We start from the raw sequence: 18,942 nt of genomic DNA, 5'->3' as shown, positions 1-18,942 counted from the left end.
TCAGCTATCAGGTCTACCCCCTACCACAGGGTGGAACCCTTCTGTAAGCTGCAATTTCCCGTCTATAAACTGAGGATTACAACAGTGCCTATGGTTCCTTGCTAAATTAAACACAGAATTACCATACAATCCAGCAATCCACTCATGGGTGTATACCGCAAAGAACGGAAAAACAGGTGTTCAAACGCAAATCTGTACTTGAATGTTCACAGGGGCACTATTCACAATAGCAGAAGATGGGGAAAGCCCAGAGGTCCTACCACCTAATGAACAGATGAAGAAAATGTGGTCCACGCCTATAAGGAATAAGATTCACCCATAAAAAGGAAGTACCAATAAACAGGACAATATAGACAAACCTTGAAAATACCACACTTAGGGGGCACCTGGGTGGCTCAGTGGGTTAAAGCCTCTGCCTTCGGCTCAGGTCATGATCCCAGGGCCTGGGATCGAGCCCCACATCAGGATCTCTGCTCGGCGGGGAGCCTGCTTCCTCCTCTCTCTTCCTGCCTGCCTCTCTGCCTACTTGTGATCTCTGTCTGTCGAATAAACAAATAAAATCTTTAAAAAAAAAAAAAAAAAAGAAAATACCACACTTAGGAAAGAAGTTGGCCACAAAAGGCCACATTGCATTATATGAAATGACCTGAACAGGCAAATCTGTAGAGATGGAAGGCAGATTAGTGGTTGCCAGAGGCTGGGGGTAGACAGTGGTGCTTGACTGCTTGACACTGAGTATGCTAAATGTCGATAATGGTAAATTTCACATGTGTGTACTTTACTACATGCACAAGGTAGGACCTACTAGCTAGGCGTGCAGGACACAGAGATCAGTCAGTAAATCTGAGCTGCTATTTATTACTATTACTTTTGGCAAGCTGGAGGGAAGGGCAGAAATTAGAGGAACATTTAGGAGACACAGTCTACAGGATCCAGTGACTGAGCATGAAATGAATGTGTGGGATGCCAGAGATAGAAGCCAGAAATGTCCCTGGATGTCTCACTGGGGAGGCTGGGTGCTGGACACCCCCAGCACAGGAACAGGTGCAAAAATTTAAGCATTTGGACCCTAGAAAGCCCCAAGTTAATCATACTTTTGAGATTTCCTCCAGAAATCTTGCAGCCAAATTTCACTGATAAGCATTATAAGTAGAGATTTCAAAGAGCCTATTTACCATAAACTTCACGAACAAAAGAATAAGGAAAGAGAACTGGCTCAGTTATTCCAGCCTCCTCATCCCCAGGCCCTAACTTTCCTGCTTGTCTCTGACAAAGAATCATGTGCTATTACCATCTCTTTAATCATGTATTAGCTAAGAGCTGATTTCTTTGATGAGTTCTATCACTGCATTTATGAAGAGCAATGCTGAACCAAAAAAAAAAAAAAAAAAAAGCCTTTCAAAAGGAATGTTTTCTATGCTTATAATCCAACAGCAAGTTACAAAAGAATGAGGAGGAGTTGTTTATACAGTTTGACTTCAATTAGATAATAAATAAACCCACAGAGTTGTAGAAGCAAGAAACCAACATGTCGGTAATAGTCCTCCAGTGGTGGGATTATGAGGTAATGTTATTTTATTCTTCCAGCTTTCTCTGTGGTTGTGTGATATAGAGCAGGCATTTCCTCTAAAAGTCCACAACGGACATCTATTAAATCCTACCCACCTACCCCCCCCAAAGACAAAAAAAAGGTTGTAGAAAAGAGAAGACCATACAGAACTTCTCTGGAAGAGATTTCAAAAGTAATTTCGTTGAAATCCTTCACTTTAAGTTTAAAGATCCAAGAAGTACAGGGGGTCCGTAGTTTGTGGACCTTTGTCACACAGCCCTTGAGGGCAAATTTTCTCTGGGCTTCCCAGCTGACAATCCTGAAAGGGGGGGGGGGGCAGTTAGGAGTAATCACCGGTAGAGGGAATCACACTTCTTAATGGAGATTTGCTAAGGTACCAGTGTCCTAAAGAAGTGGATTTGAGAAAAAATTGCACAGCTTGACCCTGTTCCTTAATGCTATCTTCAGCTTCAGGACCCTGGCCAGTTCCCACAGCCTCTCCAGATCTGATTTTTTCAATGAAAAAGTCAAACTAAAGCATCTGTAAAGTCTTCCAGGGCAAAAATTCTATTCTGCTATCACAAGAATGTATTAAATGCCAACCAGGAGTCTAACTCAATGTCACAGAATGGCAAGGTTTATCAGGAGTCCCAGCAGCATGGGATCCCAGCCAAGGGTGGGACCAGAACGCCTGGGGCAGAGTCAGGAACCACAGAGGTGCAGAGGTTGGTTAGGCTACTGCAGGACGTTCTCCACAGCACAGGTAAAAATAGAACAGCATATGCAAAACTGGAGAAGTGTGGAAAACAGAGGGACCCAACAGCACCAGGAGACAGCAGAGGCCAACTTTTCTGATGGCTCCTGTATATTAACCTGAGGTAATTGGGCTGAATCCAGCAGGCAATAGGGAGTCCCTCCAGAAAAGGAAAAGCAAGCAGGTTTATGTTTTAGAAAGATGATGATGGCGTGGATGTGGGGCTACAGGAGCTTAGGGCTGAACAGGCAGGAGGTTGGTGCAGTAATCCACACAAGAGGTAACACAGGGAAAGTAGACGTGATGATGTGTGATTGCACACCTCCCATCTTCTGAGCACAAGTCAGCGCCACAAGATTCTGCCCACAGTTACACGCTCCTTCCACTGGGGTCAAGGGAAAACACTGTAAAATTCTGTATTTGAGAAATTCTCATGTCGCATCGCTATCTACTGACACTTCCTTTTTGTTATTAATAGAAGCTCTTTATATATTAAAGAGGTGGATCTTTTTTTATGTCTGTTACAAGTATTTTCCCTAACTTGTCACTTATCTTTCTTAATGCTGTTTTTAAATGTAAAATTTCCAACTATTTGTGTACTCAAATCCATGGTTTTCCTTCGTGGCTTCCTTCATACCATGTGATACTGACCTATATTTACCTTTTAGAAATTGTTTTACCAAGATTTTAATCTGATGAGGGAATTCATCTTTATTTTTCTTCCAAAAGATCCAGCCAGTTGCCCATAAATTTATGAGTGATACATTCTTATCCCATTGATTTGAAATACCATCTTTATTAAATGGAAATCTGTGTACGTACTCTATCCTGTCCCATTGGTCTGGCTTTTCTTGAATTGCAAACTACATTAATGTAGCTTTATAATTCTTTAACACCTCCTAGGGCAAATCTTCCCACATTCTTCTTCATTGTCACAATGTTCGCATCTAGTTTTGGAAATGTATATTTTCAGGTGAAACTCTGATTAATTTGATCAGGTATCTCCCCCCAAATGCTACTAAAATCATTATTGCAACTGCACTGAGCATGAATTTCGGGGATGTAACAGCTGGTTTAAACATCTCTCTCTGGATTAGATCCAAGATCCTTGCTCTCCGGGTCCCTGCCCTGGCACCCAGTCCTTTTAAGGGCACAAGAGGTTGTGGGGACCTCCAGCCCAATCTAAACACCAGTGTCCAGCATGAACAGTGTGATTCCCCCAGACCCCAGACTCTTCATGCATCAGACAGAAGGGCAAGAGGACCTTGTGATACGAAAAGGGAAGCAGTTTTCTGAGGCCTTGCTTTCCTTGGCTGACACCTGCCAGTTTCACCCTTGGGAAAGTAACAGAAAACAAAGGAGCTGATGGGGTCTCCCAGGGTTCCAAAATCCCAACCCATACAATGGATAGTTAATGGCTTTCCTCCATGTTTTAGCCGCATGACAGAATGTCAGGGGAGTCTCCATCCCCACGCCCTGCTCCTCCTATTCACTCTTGCACTTTCCTAGTGCAATGACATCACCACGCGGGTGCTCAGTAGCCCCGCTAAACACACAGTAGCTGGCAAGGGACTTGCCTCATCCATACGTGTATCCACTGGTGCCAGGCCCCCAGGAGACCTGGGTTCACGTACAACCACCAGCCCAGCTGGCTCAAACTCGACTTCAGACCTTCGGTGGAATATTCTAGAATACCCTTCCTCCATCTTGAACCATGTCCTTCCTTTCACTACAACCAACTGAATTCTTACCTCCTCCATGAAGCCTGCCATCTACCCAGCACTTTACAGTCAGTATCTGCAGCATGTACGACCTAGATTTGGGGTCACAACCTCGCAAATTCAGTCACGGCAGTTGTGTGTTGACTTTTCCCCCCCCTCATTTAAGGTCTCAGTGAGGGCAGGGGGACAGTGGGTTCTGGGTGATCTGAGTCTCCAGGCTGCCCCAAACTCCACTGTGCCCTGGAATCTTGCACTGGGCCTGACTCACACTTACAGCAGTGACCAGACACTGCTCCACTGGGAAGCAATCACCGGCATTGATGACAATCAACAATCAGCTCAATCGAGGGATATTTACCTATCGAGTGCCACCCAGAATGTAAGGCACAGAGTGGAGTGCAAATATGATGTGGACACGCACTCCGGAGCACACAGACCAGCCAGGACGATTGCTGGCTCCTGTCTTCCTGACTCCCCGCCCCTTCCCCCCCATAAACCCTCCCCTCGCTACAGCCAGACCTGGATTTTGTTTCCATTTCTTTAGCTCAGGGATTCAGCTCCCCAGTGTAGCCCACTGCCCAAAGACAGGGCCCCAGAGCCAAAGTGCTTGTGTTCAAATCCCGGTTCCAACCCCTATGAGAAAAGCACACATGTGGCATGCCCTGGAGAGCTATCTCCTCAGAGGCCAGCGTGCAAGGCAGGGAGCCTTGGCTGGCATCTAGAAACTCAGATTTCGGGAGGGTTCCCACCATTCCCTGATAAGAGTGGCTCACCGCACCTAACCCATCATGCAAATAATGTAGTTTACACTGAACACACTCCTTGGGTGGTCTGTGCCACGCAAAGGATGCTGTGTGCCCAGCCCCCAAAGAAAGCCCTGGTGCTGGTCTCTGATGAGCTGTGCTGTCACATTCATTGTTCAACAGCTCCGTGCATCCCGTGGGACTCCACCAGGAGAGGACTCTGGAAGCTGGTGCCTGGCATCCTCCAGACTTTGCCCCGTGCACCTCTGCTCTTTGCTGATTGGACTCTGGATCCTTCTTGGTAATAAATCAGCCATGAGTATGACTATGGATGGACTCCTGTGTGTCCTCCCAGTGAATCACAGAGCCTAGGAGTGGTCCTGGGAACCCTGACATGCTAGCCAGGCAATCTTGGGCAAATTACTTGGCCAACGTGTGCCTCGGTTTCCCCATCTATGAAATGATGGTGATTTTAACAAAGAATCTATATCCCAGGATTGTGATGAAGACCACACAATTCAGTGCACGTCAAATGCTTAATGTCTGGCCCCAGCAGATGCTGAAACAATGTGAAATGTGGTTACAAGGTGAGGACACCTTGCCCAGAAAGACGGGCCATCCAGGGAATGAGTCCGACAGCCTCCAACCACACTGGGGGACCCCACACTGCATGGTGGTCTGGGCTACCAAGGCCAGCAGCCACCCCTTCCCCTTGGCCGTGAGGACAGCCAGACACCAACATACCAGAGGCAGGAAAAGGCACACTGGGGGGCGTCTGGGGGCTCAAGCCATTGCTCTTACCTTTATCTTTTCTTCAACTGTTATGGTGAAAAGGGCTTTTAGCTGGGTTCTGTTCTAGAAAAAAAAAAAGAGAGAGAGAGAAAACACTTTCGTCAACAGGTGTTGGAGTCTGACACAGAAGGTATCATTGGCTGTATTTGCAACCGGCCATGTCTGGAGCCACAGGAGGCCCTTGACTATTGGGGGCTGGGGCTTGTGAGGGTCTGAAAGTCCCTCCAGGTGGAAAAGTCTGTGGACCTGCAGGTGTCCTCTCCTGGACGCTTGTATGAATCCAAATACCAGTTTCCTTAACTGGTAAGAAAGCACAGGCCGTGGACCCGCTGGTAAAACACCAGGGGGTGGGGTCAGGCCAGACGGGAGCTGAGGACCCATGCCAAAGCTCAGGAAGGAAGCCGTCAGGCCAGCTATCCACACGCGCAGTATCTGAGAAGACACACCAAGAGAACACACTTTGTCTCTGGGATGCAGGTGGAAGATCTCGAAACTGAGAGGCAGTACAAGGCGGTGGTCAGAGCCGGCTGCCTGGGCTCACACTTGGCCCCATTGCTCACCAGCAGCCTGACCTCAGGCAAGGCACTGACTTCTCTGTGCCTCCGTATTCCCATCTGTAAAACGGGAATTCTATTCAACTCGGTACGGTTGCTGTGAGGATTAAATTAGCTAATCTAGAGTCTGGCAGTGTGCCGAAAGTATTCCTGGTATTGGCTGTGGTCGGTGATGGCAGTGGTGGTGCGGTCAGTGTGTATAACCCGGCCTAGAGGCTTGGGGCATGATGTCCAGTGAGCGAGGCAACCCCTGCTCATTCCATCCCGGCTGTGGTCCAGCCAAGGTGCAGCCCCGACCCGAGCCCCACAGTTACCATAGCAGCACTGGGGCAGCCCAAACCCATCACGGGCCAGCAGGACACCATAGCAGAGGCTCTGAAAGGACATAAAAACACTACAAGGCCCTTGTTTAGGGGAAAAAGGAAATTTTTAAAAATATGAGTCTAAAGAAAAGACACATACGAAGCAATCACGTGTCCCCTCCCATTCCTGGATTGTGTCTGTTTGGGGATATTCACGATACCCTGTGAGTTTCAGGGCTGCGGACCCAGCAGCTGAGGCTGCATTCAGAAGCCCACATTCGATCACATTGTTTGACTCCCTTCTCTCCCTCTGGGCCCCTCCTCCGTGTGTTTTCTGACCCCCAACGTCTAAGCAGAGAGAATCTGCAAGTATGTTATAACGCTTGACTTCATCTCTTCACAAAACAGAAGTCCTCACCCCTGTGCTTCCTACAGAAATTTCAAGGCTTAAGAAACACGTTTGAGATCATGGCCTGAAGTCAGAAAACACCGGCCCAGCGAAATCCAGGGATGCGTGTGTGAGGCAGGCAGGACGTTTCATAATACAGTGCAAGAAGTGATGGCTCTGGGGCTTTCCCTCTCGACCATTCATCGTGTAGGGCCTGTTTTATCCAATCCTGTATGAATCTGGGGTACACGGGCGTGTTTGAGAAAGCAGCTTCCAGATCCAGACACGACGCACGTCTGACAAAACCACCTCTGACTAGACGATTCCTGAGCGTGAACGACAGCCGTCCCCACCCTCACCTGCTGGGGGTCTGTTCCCGGACCAGGTCCGTCCCCAACCTTAGACACACCATTCTTTCCCATACATACATCTCGTTTAACTGTTAGGCACAGTAAGAGACTGACAACAATAACAATAAAACAGAACGATTTTAACAATGCTCCGTGATAAAAGCTGTGGGAACACGGTCTCCCACTCGTCCCTCTGTGAAGATCTGCGAGACAAAACGCCTGGTGATGAAACCAAGTGAGATGAAGGGCAAAGGGATGGTGACATCGTCTGAAGTTGCTATTGTCATTCAGACCACACATGAGGAGATCTGTGCTTCCGGACCACAGCCTGAGGTGGGGGGGGGGGTGCTCCTCTCGTCTCCTCTGCTATGCTCACGCAATTCTAAAACTCCAGGAAGAGAAGAGATTGGGGGAGAATCTTCCCACTCCTCTTATTGTTGGGGTGGGGACTGTGAAGCCCATAGAATCGGCACTGCTTCTGAAACTCAGCTGGGCAGTGGTTTCCAGGCACGGCCGTGTCAGACCTTACCTCCTCTCTAACGCCAGGATTCCATCCCATCGGACTCGCACCTGTTTAAATCTGTTACTGTTTTCTCTTTTGTCATTTAAGACATCTTGGGACTGAATGACAAACAGAGCAAACCATTATTCTCATGTACAGACTCAGCCTTGGGTCATTTTCAGCCCCAGATACACTTGATCTTCTACAGGTCATGGAGAAAAGCCTTGCAGTCATCCATGCCACAGTCAAGTCCAACCAGATGAAACAACTTGAGAACAAAGTACAAGAGCTCCTTGTCAACTTCCAACATGTAATCACTCAGCAAGTGCCGGCCTCCCACTCATCTCTCTGGCAAGAGCCAGGTCGGTGCAGTGCTGCTGGTCGACCAGAGCCAGCAAGCAGAGGCCCAGAACACAGGCCAGTGAAGCTTGGAACTCTGGAATCTTCAAGAGGCAGGTGTTCTGTTCACCCTCCATCTGCAGAACTGCCCAGAGAGCCCCTGACGGTTTGGAAAGAGTAGGAAATTGTAGGCCGTTGCACACAGACACATCTCATGTACCCCCACGGAAGACATTGGAGACATTGCCAGAAACATCTCCTTTATGTAGGTGAGAAACCCGAGCTTCAGAGAAATCAAAAACTAAACCTTGCCCAAGATTCCTTAGTTTGCGGACTTGTTCATTCATCTATTCAGCAAATATTTACAGAGCACTGACTGTGCATGGCTCTACTTTTGGCACGGAGAAGGCAGGTGTCCATAGGAAAGATGAGGTCCCTGGTCTCGTGGGGCTAATGGGGGTGGGGGTTTCCTAGGGAAATAAAGTCAGTATAACAGACAGGTGAGACCCCAAGCAAAGGAAGAGATGAGGGGTCCTGTAGTGATTAAAGAGCCCCTTCGTGCCTCACCCCCATCCCACCTCCAACCCCCCCACCCTCCCTCCATCCCCCCACCAGCCTCCTCTATAGAACACACCCACCTTCCCCAGGTGTTTCAGGATCCTGAAGTCCTAATGTTCTGGCAGGAGGAGGTGGAGGCTTTGGTTTTGTTGAAGTTCTGAGTTTCTACCCTTGGTTTCTGACTGTTGCCTTCTCCCCTTCTGATTTTAACTCACTTGGTTTGTGTCCTCCGAAACGGAGACGGTATTTCTTCTGGGTGATTTTTATCTCTATTTTTGCATCCTTTGTTCTCTGTTCCTGACTTTGTATCTAATTATTTTCCGAGACATTGGTCTCTTCTGACAGTTTAATAGTTTCCTTGTATCTGGTCTTTACCTTTTTGAAATCCTCCTTTTTATCTTGTTTTATCTAGTATTTTTTTCTCTCTTATTGCGGCAGCAATGCCACACACAGATCATTGAGACTTGGGTGGAAGGAGCTCGCAGCTGTGCGGTCCGATTAGGATTCTGTCCTGGGACCAGGGCAGTCGTGCTCTGAGCCTCACTTTCCCCACTGAGTGAAAGGTACTTCCTCCAGAGGCCAAAGTCAGAACAAAATGACCAAAGTAGCTAGAGCATGAGCGCCTTGAGGACAAGGACAGAATCTGCTCCTGCATCCCCAGAATGTGAATGGTGCCGGGCAGGACACACAACGAACCACATTTGACACATGCACAGATTAAAAGGTGAACAAAACGAAGATACAAACAGTAATTGTGTTACAGGCTGAATCGTGTTCCCGCAGAATCCATATGCTGAAGCCTGGCCCCCAGTACCTCACAGTGCAATGGTATCTGGAGGTGGGGACTTAACAGAGGTGAGTAACCTCAAATGAGGTCACTGGGGGGCCCTGATGCAATCTGACAGGGGTCCTTGTAAGAAGAGGGGATCAGGACACAGACACATACATGAGGTGCCCACATGAGGACACGGGGAGAAGATGCCATCCGCACGCCAAGGAGGGAGGCCTCAGGAAGACCAGCCCTGCTCACACCTTGATCTCAGACTTCCAGCCTCCAGGATCATGAAAACATACATTTCTAGGCTGTGGAACTTCATCAGGGTAGCTCCTAGTGAACTCATACAAATAGAAACTACGGGTTGAGTGCTTATGACATGCAAGGCACTAAAAACAGAATTTAAATCTACTGATATTTTTATGATAATTCTACGTCAGACCCACAAGAGTTAAGGCATTACTAGAGGTCCCACTGAGATGCTAAGGGAGCCAAGTTCACAGCAAAATGTGTGAGATTCCAGGGCCCACCCACTTATCTAGAATTCAGTATCAATGAAGGAAGGAGGGAGGGAAGGAAGGAAGAGAGAAGCTAAGAGACAGTTTCTAAGTATCAAAGCTTCTAGAAGCAGAGTAAGGACGACATACCTGCGCTGAGCTCTGAAAGGTGAGCTGGGCAGGAAGCATCAGGACCTCTCCGCTCCCTACTTCTCCAGCCTTGATGGAGGCAGTGTAGCTGACCAAGAAGGAGTCTCCCACTGCTCAGAGAGAATGCACATGTGAGTCAAGAGGGGCCCTTCCGCCAGACCCCAGACAAGACCCAGGTCAAAGGAGTCTACCACCACAACCAACATAGCCAGCAAGGGTGCCGCTCAAGTCTTGGGTGCCCACAATGGGGACAGGGAACTGTGCGTGTCAATTCATGGGGTTCCTCTTCTTCACCTGGAAGAGGCTGTCAGCAAGTGTAAGGAGCCAGGAAGGGCCCCCTGCTGCCCCTGGGCTGTCTTCTCTGGGTGCCCCCTCCCCAGCCCATCCAGCACTGCCCACGACTGGGTGGGTCTGTATTCCTGATCCGGGGTATCACTAACTTCCACACTTGGGAAATCCAGAACCTTTCTGTGTTGTTTGGAATCTAGGCAAGGATCTATTTATTCTCCAATCCTGTTCACACAACTAGGGAGAAGAGCCTTAGATCAGACTTGTGGGCCTCGATGGTCAGACGGACATGAAGCCCTACTTTGACCTCTCTGAGCGGCTGGTTCTGTGAGCATGGCAAGGGGCACCAGGAGGCAGGACCCAGCACTGTAGATTCATGTGGGGTCTCCTTCGCCCACTGGTCTCTAGCTGGCCCTCAACGGCTTCATTACAAAAATTAATCATCTGTATTTAAGGGAAAGCTTCCCTGGTTCAAAGCTCTCCTTGGTAAGAAGTCAGAACTGAAGATCCAGGATCTCTGGAGAAGGCAGCTCTGCTCCCGGACAGGGTCCACACTTAGACCCCAAGGTGAACGAACCGCTGGGAAAGAGAGGAACCCCAGATGTGGAGGGGTGTGGAGGGGCCACCACTGGAGGTTTCTAGCTTTGCAGGAGGCCGCACATGCTTAGCCCCGCTTCCTGGAGGGACCTTGCATCTGATGTTGGAGATGGGTCCTACCCACCTTAAGTCCCAACAGCAGACACTTCCCATGGAGCGGACGTTCTCCTGGGTTCTGGGCACCCGGCAGAGCCCAAGACACTTTGTAAACGAACACCAGAAAGGCCATCTCTGTCATGAATTCTGACAATCACCTCTCACCTCAGCCACTGCGTGTGGAAGTGCAGAAGGCAGGGTCTGGGACATGGCTGCGCCTGACCATAGTGGGACACTGGCTTCTCATCTGCACAGGGCAGTGGTGGGGCTGAGCTTGTGATACTTCCTTATTTTTTTTTAACAGCTTTGAAATAAAACATACATATCACCCAGTCCACCCATTCTAAGTGTGCACTTCGAGGGATTTTGTGCATTGAGAGGTCTTTGAGCACACCGCGGTCTGATTTCAGAACATCTCCATCACTCTCCCCTGCCACGCCAAGGCCTAGGCAACCACTAATCTGGGTTTGGGGGGGGTCAGGGTAGGTAATAATTTGTCTTTCTGGACATCTCTTAGAAATCGAATCATATAATATGTGTTGTCTTTGACTTCTTTCACCGAGCAGATGTTTTCTGAGGTTCCTCTATGTTGTGTGTGAGTCTGTAATTCATTCCTTCGTATCACCAGTTGTCTTCCACTATAGGGACAGACCCAGGATGCTGCTGAAGGGACCCCAACTCCTTCTGGACAGTTGCAAACCTCAGGGTGGGGGGAGTGGCTGGACAGAATAAAATATTGAGAAGAGGGCATATTAACATAATTTGAGCATGTTGGACTTTGGACTTCAAACTTACAAGGGCAAACATGTTGATTCCTTTTGGACTTGAATATACTTGGGTTCCTATTTATAGGGAATTATTTCCTAAGATTTTCATTTCTCCCTGAGAATTTGCAAAAGGGAGGTGGTGGCAGGTCACTGCTGGAAGACCTTTATGCAAATGAACTCAGTGTTGGCCCCTAAGGATGCTGCAAATCTTGTGACCTACCTGGTTGACACGCGCCTTGTTGACTGTGGGGCAAGACTTGACTGAGTGGTATCAGAATCCGAGAATTCCCAGCCTTGGGGGCAGTGTACCCTTTGAGTTATTGGGTAATGCAATGCTTTGCGTCAAAGCCTTCACAGGACAGAAAAACCACCCCTTCTACCCATTAGCAGTCCCTGAGGGACAGACACAGGGGTGAAGGGTGAGTGGTTTGGGGGAACAGGGCTGTCCTGAGTCCTGGCCAAGGCTGATCTCCTTCCCCAGGAGACCAGAAGTGATCTACAGGTTCGTGAGAAGCCCCAGGAGTGTGGAGAACAACACACGAGGTCCTCGGCAGAAGCTCAGGCTCACCACACACCCCTGACGTTTCAGTCCGCGAGCACGGGCGCCCTGCCTGAAATAGGGTGGGCTTCTTCCCAGTGCTCCTCACCAGGCAGCGCACCCCACCTGATGATGGGAGGGACCAACCCACAGGAGTGGGCTGCTGGCTCGGGGTGCCAGCCGGCAATGGCCAGTGGGGGACAAAGCCTATCCCGCTCTGTGGGTCAGAGACTAGGACTGCCTGATCAGCCTAAGCCTGTCCTCCTGCTCTTTCTCCACCTGTAACAGGGGTCAGACTGTAGCCCTCAAATGCTGTCACGTGCTTCATTTCTCAACACATGGAGACCTCCAAAAAAAGTAAAGGAGAAGAGAACACCTGTATTTTCATGCAATGATAAACCGTGAAACTCACAAAGACAGCGTGAGAAAAACAACTGAGATGATTCCACAGTGAAGGTCCTGTGATCGGACCTTACCTGATGCAGTGGCTTGTCTCCCCCACAGCCTGTGCGCCAGACCCCCGGCCCCACAGAGAGCCCCGAGGTGGACGGAGGAGACCTCATAGCCTGCGATGCCCAGAGCAGGAAGCAGAGGCTGAAGAGATGTCCTGCATCTGCTCCGCTGGGGAATGAACAGGACACCACTTCCCCTGCAGAGCCATCACCTGTGCTCCATACAAGACACACACACACACATACACAAAACCAACCAACAAAATCACTACTACTGATATGGGGACCACTTCTTGGGTCAGGCTTTTCATGAAACAACTCCCCTCTCCTTACAGTCCCATCCTGGAACTGTCACTGTCACCATCCCTGTGGGGCAGAGAAGAGGCTGACACTCTGGGATGTGCAGCGGGCACAAAGCTTGGGGTTGGTAGGGCTTGGCACGCAGCGCTGATCCTAGGCCCCGGGCAGGTGATATGCAGGAAGGCAGGGAAGTGAGGAGCAGGGGAGGGGGGCCTCCCAGGAAGACACCAGGGCCTGAGCAGATGCCGATGGGCAGGGGAGAGTGACAAGTGTGGTCTGTGTGGCAGGAGCGCAGACACTGGGAGTCACTGGGGCTACGAGAGGAGAGAGGCAGGCCTGCTGGACCAGGGGCTGGGAGAGCGTGGGGAGGGCCCCAGGCAGAGCTGGGGCACATGGCCTTGCTCAGTTTCTGCCATGACTCTACGAGGTCCTGACAGTCACACGTCACATCACAAGTTCAGGAAAACTCAGTAATTTCCAGAGGTGACCAGCTCCGAAGTGGCCAAGTGAGGAGTAACATCAAGGTCCATTCGAGATGGAGTGTGTGCTCTGCTCACTCACTTCAGGACGCAGTGGGGGGGATGGGGGATGGTTACTTTTCCATCTTTGAGGGAAGGCCCTGAGGATCTCTTGGCTGGGACATATCCTAGCAGTTTTTACTATGTTGCTTAAACTACCACTGGCAAAGAGGTAGGTGGCTGCCTGTGGGCCAACCTGGTAGCTTCTGTCAAGAGGATGTGGTCAAGCAGGACTCCAAGGCCCTATCTAGGCTCAGAGGGAAAGCGTAGCCTGACTGGTGAGCTACGTGGGCTCCGTGGAGAAGTCAGTCCTGAGCATGTGAGAGTATCCACGACAGCACGAGGGTCACGTGGTCTGTTCCTCTGTCAATGAGACAGGGACTTGGAGTTTAAGAGGTCTCACCCTCCCAAGAAAATGGACAGTCCTGAGGTCATGGTAACAACGAATCCCAGAATTTGTTGACATCTGCTTCATTAACCAATGACAGCTTGCTTCAGGACACACGCCTCCAAAGACAACCGGGGAAGGTGGCACTCAGAACGCTAGCCCCTCGGTGTGGAGGTATTCCAGGGAACGCTCGAGAACACGCACGAAGGTCTCACGCGCACGCTTCCAGGGCCAGTGTCAAACCACTCCCACCATGAGCAGCTCCCCACAGACAAGCTCTGCATTTCACTCAGGGATGAGAAATCTGGTCTGGTGGTGGACAGAGTTTGGCTATAAACTCTGTTTCTTTATGTCCGGAATTCTTCATAATAAAAATTGATACACTAATAAAAATACTAAAAATACCTATTTCTTAACAACTCCTCCCCCAAATCTGGCCTCTCTCTAACCTCAGTAACAAATCCAGCTTTTCGGGTGTGGATATCGAGTGCTGGTCTCCTTTTTCAATACCCGATCGTCAAATCCATCGTGTGTGAACACGTCACATGTTGAAGAACACTCCTGTTGCACATCACACACTCCAACAGTGTCTGTAGGTTCACCTTCCCTCCCCGACTTCATACTCGCCACTATTACCTTGCAGAAACTTCTTCCTGAAAGCCTGGAATCCCGGCATGGTCTGGTTTCCCGTTGACCCCCTAACGGAGAGGCCAGTGATGTTGTCGAATAGGAGCAGATCGGAGAGGTTGGTGGCCGCAGGGGTCCTGGTGTTATCTACGAGCAGTGTCACCTGAGCTGTCTGCGGTTCGCTCTGCCCGGACACCTAGGACAGGAGATGACAAAAGGGCAGCTCTGCTGGCATGTCCCACCTCCTCACATGACCCCCAGCTCGACTGACGCATGACCCATCCTCAGGCAGAGGGAGGGCACAACAGTATCCCAGGGGCTGGAGAACTTATGGGGTCTGATTTCAAAGGCCCCAGGTTATGTTCTGACTCACTCCTGCTAAGCTGTTGCTTGGTGCCTGTTTCAAAGTCACAGGAACCCTGAAAGGCAGTGAAATTGTTCCTACAGGGAAACAGAAAGAAATGCCAGAAGCACAGAGCCAAAGTCAGGTTGGGGAGATGGTGGCCACTGGCGTCACCAAGAAAAAGCAAACAATGGCTCTTTCTCACACCATCATTTTGAAGGCTCAGCCATGTCCCAGAGCCCCGCCCAGTGCGTCTGATGCCATCTGACCTCCAGGATGGAGCTAGCTGGCAGGTCTCCATCCTTCTGGCCAGTCTCCCCCAGGTGGGCTCTGCTTGGTCATGGATTTGAACAGCTTAGCTTCTGGAAGTTGTCCCGTGGCCCCAGCAGCTTGGCTCCTAGCCTGGGCTCTGCAACCTTGCCCCATTTCCACCCTCAAAGCTCTTCCCAACACCCCTGCCCCGCTTCTCCCAGCCCTGCTGGAACAGACACAGAAGGTGGGGAAGGAGGGAAGCAATGTCTGCATATGCAGATACACACACACACACACATACACACAAACACACACACACACACACACGCATGCAGACAACAGAAACAGCTCCAGGAGGATGCACGAAAATCTGGTAGCACCAACTCTATCCAGGAAGGGGAACAGGACAGCTGAAGGACTGAGATAAATTGAGGCTTGTACAACAGAGGGCTAACTCCACAGGCGTGGACCGCCCAGATCCCAGCCACCCAGAGGAAAGGACTAACTCCCGACCAGCTCCTGGGAGGTTGACCTATAAAGCACTTGGACCATCCTGCCTGAGAAGAGCACCCTTATATACCTGGGGCCTCGGGCCACCGCTGGCCACATGTGCTAACTGGTATGATTGGAGGTGGGGGTCTTGAGCCAAGCTGTGTCAAGGGGACCTCTGGAGCGGCTAAAAACCAGTTACCGAGGTCAGCCACACAGGAACTGCCTGTCTCCGTGAGGGACCCGCATTAAAACCCCTGGACATCAAAGCTCAGGAGAGTGTCTCTGGGGGACAATACTTGGCATAGGACGTCATACATCACTGCTTTGGGAAATGAAACCCAGGCCGCAGGATTTCACCAGGAAAGGACAGTGGGAAGCTTGTGCCTGGTCTCACAACCCCGTCCTATGTGCCTTTCACTTTGCTAACTTGAATCTGCACGCTTCTGCTGTAAAAAATTGTAACTGTAACTGTAAGTCTAACGGCTTCCTGGGTCATGTGAGTCCTTCCAGTGAAGCACGGAGCCCGAGGGAGGGTGCTCCTGGGGACCCCCAAGACAGCAATAATGTGAAATGCCACCTCACGGGGATCAGTAAAGATCCAAGACTTTAAAAACACTGAATAAAATTTTTATACCACCAAGAGCCATATCAATGTTAAAATCTGAAAGAAAATACATCATTCTTTCCTTCCCCTTCTAAATGACCACAGTGCATTTTCACAAACAGGAGTTTAATTGTTACCAAAACTCTTGGTCCTGGTGCCATGATATCAAATAGAAAATCCCCTGTACAATACTCTATCCCTCGTGTGTCCAGACACAGGTGGACAGCCCCATGATTTGCCACTCCTTATATACATAACTTTACCCAGACACGATTTGGTCAAAATCCAACTATTTTCTCTTCCACTATAAACCACCTATGAACACCTACCACGGCACACTTCTGAAAAATCACTCCGTCCTCAGCAGTCCCTGGAACATCTCTTGAGATGTCTCCAAACTACAATAGAATACAGAAACGATTAGAAAATGAAAACCACTGCGTACTATGCGTGTTTCATGAAAGTACAAGATGTTAAAAAAAATTAAAAATAAGGAAATAAATGTACAAGATGAATTTTGAAAGGAAGGATAGAGATCGACTTCTGTAGTCTAATAACTGCCTTAGGTAATCTTGAAAACTTTTTTAAGAAAGCATTTAAAGGATTGGAACTTTTTTTTTTTTTAAAGATTTTATTTATTTATTTGACAGACAGAGATCACAAGTAGGCAGAGAAGCAGGCAGAGAGAGATGAGGAAGCAGGCTACCCGCTGAGCAGAGAGCCCGATGCGGGGCTCGATCCCATGACCCTGGGATCATGACCTGAGCCGAAGGCAGAGGCTTTAACCCACTGAGCCACCCAGGCGCCCCTAAAGGATTGGAACTTTAGTCCCTGAGGAGGGAAGAACGTGGCCGTGTGGTCACACTGGAGCTCTCCCCTAGTCCAGGGGGATCATGTGAACATAACCCCCGTCACGGGAACACCAGACACCGGGGCTGATGCTCGGGCGAGAGGAATGTGTGCACGCGTTTATACCACCGGCGGCAAATCGAGCCCGTTAAAGCAGAACCGGGAGCCCTGCTTCAGAACCCGCCTCCCACCGCTCAGATTCACACCCCCTCTTCGCCTCCAATACTAGATGCTTCGGTAATGAAGGAATAAGCTTTTCTTGAAGAACCCAAGCCCGTGGCATCTGCTACACAGGCGGCCCCAAACTAGTTTCTTTGCAGCTTCTAATTCCATTAAAGGACCAAACCTGCGACTTACCAGGCGGTGTGTTACAGGAGACTCTCTTTTAAACAGAGTCTTCTTGGGCCACGAGGGCGTGAAAGCAAGCACAGACTGAGTCCTTGGCCCTCTAGAGGGTGCCGAAGTCAGGAGGGGATTAAAGACTTCACTTCTCCCGCTGGATTTCCTTCCAAACGGTGCTCCCACTGCAAAACAGCAAAGCACGTGCGTGACAGAATGCAGGAGGCGGTAAGAGGCGGGGGTGAACTCAGGACGTGGACCACGTGCATGAGGAAGGCCCCTGGAGGGTGTTTGCTGAACCTGGGTAAGTGAATGAATTAAGAAATGAATGCCTGCTCATCTCTTTGCCAGGAAAATGAGGTGTGTGAGATGTGTTCCCCTTGCGGTGGGGAGGGAGGTGGGCTATGAAGCCTAAAGAGAATGCTTCTCAAAGAGTGTACTGTTCCTCCTGGGTGCGGGCGACAATGCACATTCCCTCCCAGATCTACTGAATTAGACCAGCCGGTGGGTGAGATGCCTGGGAGATTCCACCCAGATGCAAACTGGGATTTGATTAAGAATGACTTTATTTTTCAGTCGTTCTTAGGGTGTTATTGATAACAAGATCTTTTTAAGTCCCTCCAAAAACTTTTACAATTTCAGAATCCACATAGGAAGGAAGAAAATCTTGAAGAAAAAAAAAAAGATGTAGAAGTGGATCCTGGATAACATTAGAATCTCATGCCTTATAGTGTCTGTGGTTGAGTCAGGTCAAGGTCATGACATTGGAACGGGGATCTAGATGAGCACGGGGGACTCGCCACGGAAGCAAGTGGGCACTTTCCCAGGCCAGCTGTTGACTCAGTCGGGAATATCTGAGTAAATCCCACGTGTGCCAGGGAGATGGGACATCCGTCTCTGGACCCTCACCCTGCCCCTCAGGCTAAGGGACGCATGCTTTCTTCGCAGATCTGCTGGTTATAAACCCTTCAGGCCATACTGGGCCTTAACCCTTAAGGCCATCTCTGGTGCACCTGCTTATGCCCCCTGCTCCTCAAAGGCCCAGCCACAAGCTCTCATAAAGACTTGAATGGGGGCAGGTGTTGACAGACAGTACAGAAGAAATTCATGCTATGAAGTGACTACTACCACCCAGCAGGTCACCAGCAAGCAGGCCCGTCTGTACCGTCTGTGCAATTCTTTGGTTACACCCTCACTCTTCTGCCTGTGGCTGTCACATGCCTGGAAGCCTCTCCTTCCATCCCCTGGACCTGCTAGATTTTCAGTTCTCAGGACTGTACTGAGGAGCGCCTCCTCCAGGAAGCCTTCCCTGAAGCCCCTCCTAGTGTCCTTGCCGCTCCGCCCCTGCTCTTAATACAGTCACAGAGTAGTAGTCGGGCTCCCTTTCCCCAAGGAGTTTGCCTGTTGATGAATAAGAGGTCTCTAGGAATGCAATGAAATCACCTCAACTTACAGTACTCAGGAGAAAACACTGAATTTTGTAAAATGTGAAGTCTGCAGAGAGTAACAAAAGACACG

The 18,942-nt window shown here is 49.7% G+C and overlaps 1 protein-coding gene across 5 annotated transcripts in view; it reads right to left on the bottom strand.

Annotated features, from left to right (window-relative positions):
- The window catches only part of EVC2 (EvC ciliary complex subunit 2), a 118,561-nt gene that overhangs the window by 94,869 nt on the left and 4,750 nt on the right, over nucleotides 1-18,942 (bottom strand). For all 5 annotated transcript variants that reach the window (XM_004770539.3, XM_045075542.1, XM_004770538.3 and 2 more), the window contains exons 3-7: nucleotides 17,443-17,609; nucleotides 16,566-16,634; nucleotides 14,555-14,741; nucleotides 9,975-10,084; nucleotides 5,569-5,622 (exon numbers count right to left, since the gene is read on the bottom strand). In XM_004770539.3, coding sequence (XP_004770596.2) covers nucleotides 5,569-5,622; nucleotides 9,975-10,084; nucleotides 14,555-14,741; nucleotides 16,566-16,634; nucleotides 17,443-17,609 — 587 coding nt within the window. The remainder of the gene's footprint in view (nucleotides 1-5,568; nucleotides 5,623-9,974; nucleotides 10,085-14,554; nucleotides 14,742-16,565; nucleotides 16,635-17,442; nucleotides 17,610-18,942) is intronic.

Source organism: Mustela putorius, unplaced genomic scaffold, assembly GCF_011764305.1.
Source record: "Mustela putorius furo isolate JIRA1106 unplaced genomic scaffold, ASM1176430v1.1 tig00000083_pilon_pilon_pilon, whole genome shotgun sequence".
NCBI classification, from domain to species: Eukaryota; Metazoa; Chordata; class Mammalia; order Carnivora; family Mustelidae; genus Mustela; species Mustela putorius.
The sequence above is the reverse complement of the archived record's forward strand: the minus strand, read 5'-3'. Positions and strand labels throughout refer to the sequence as shown.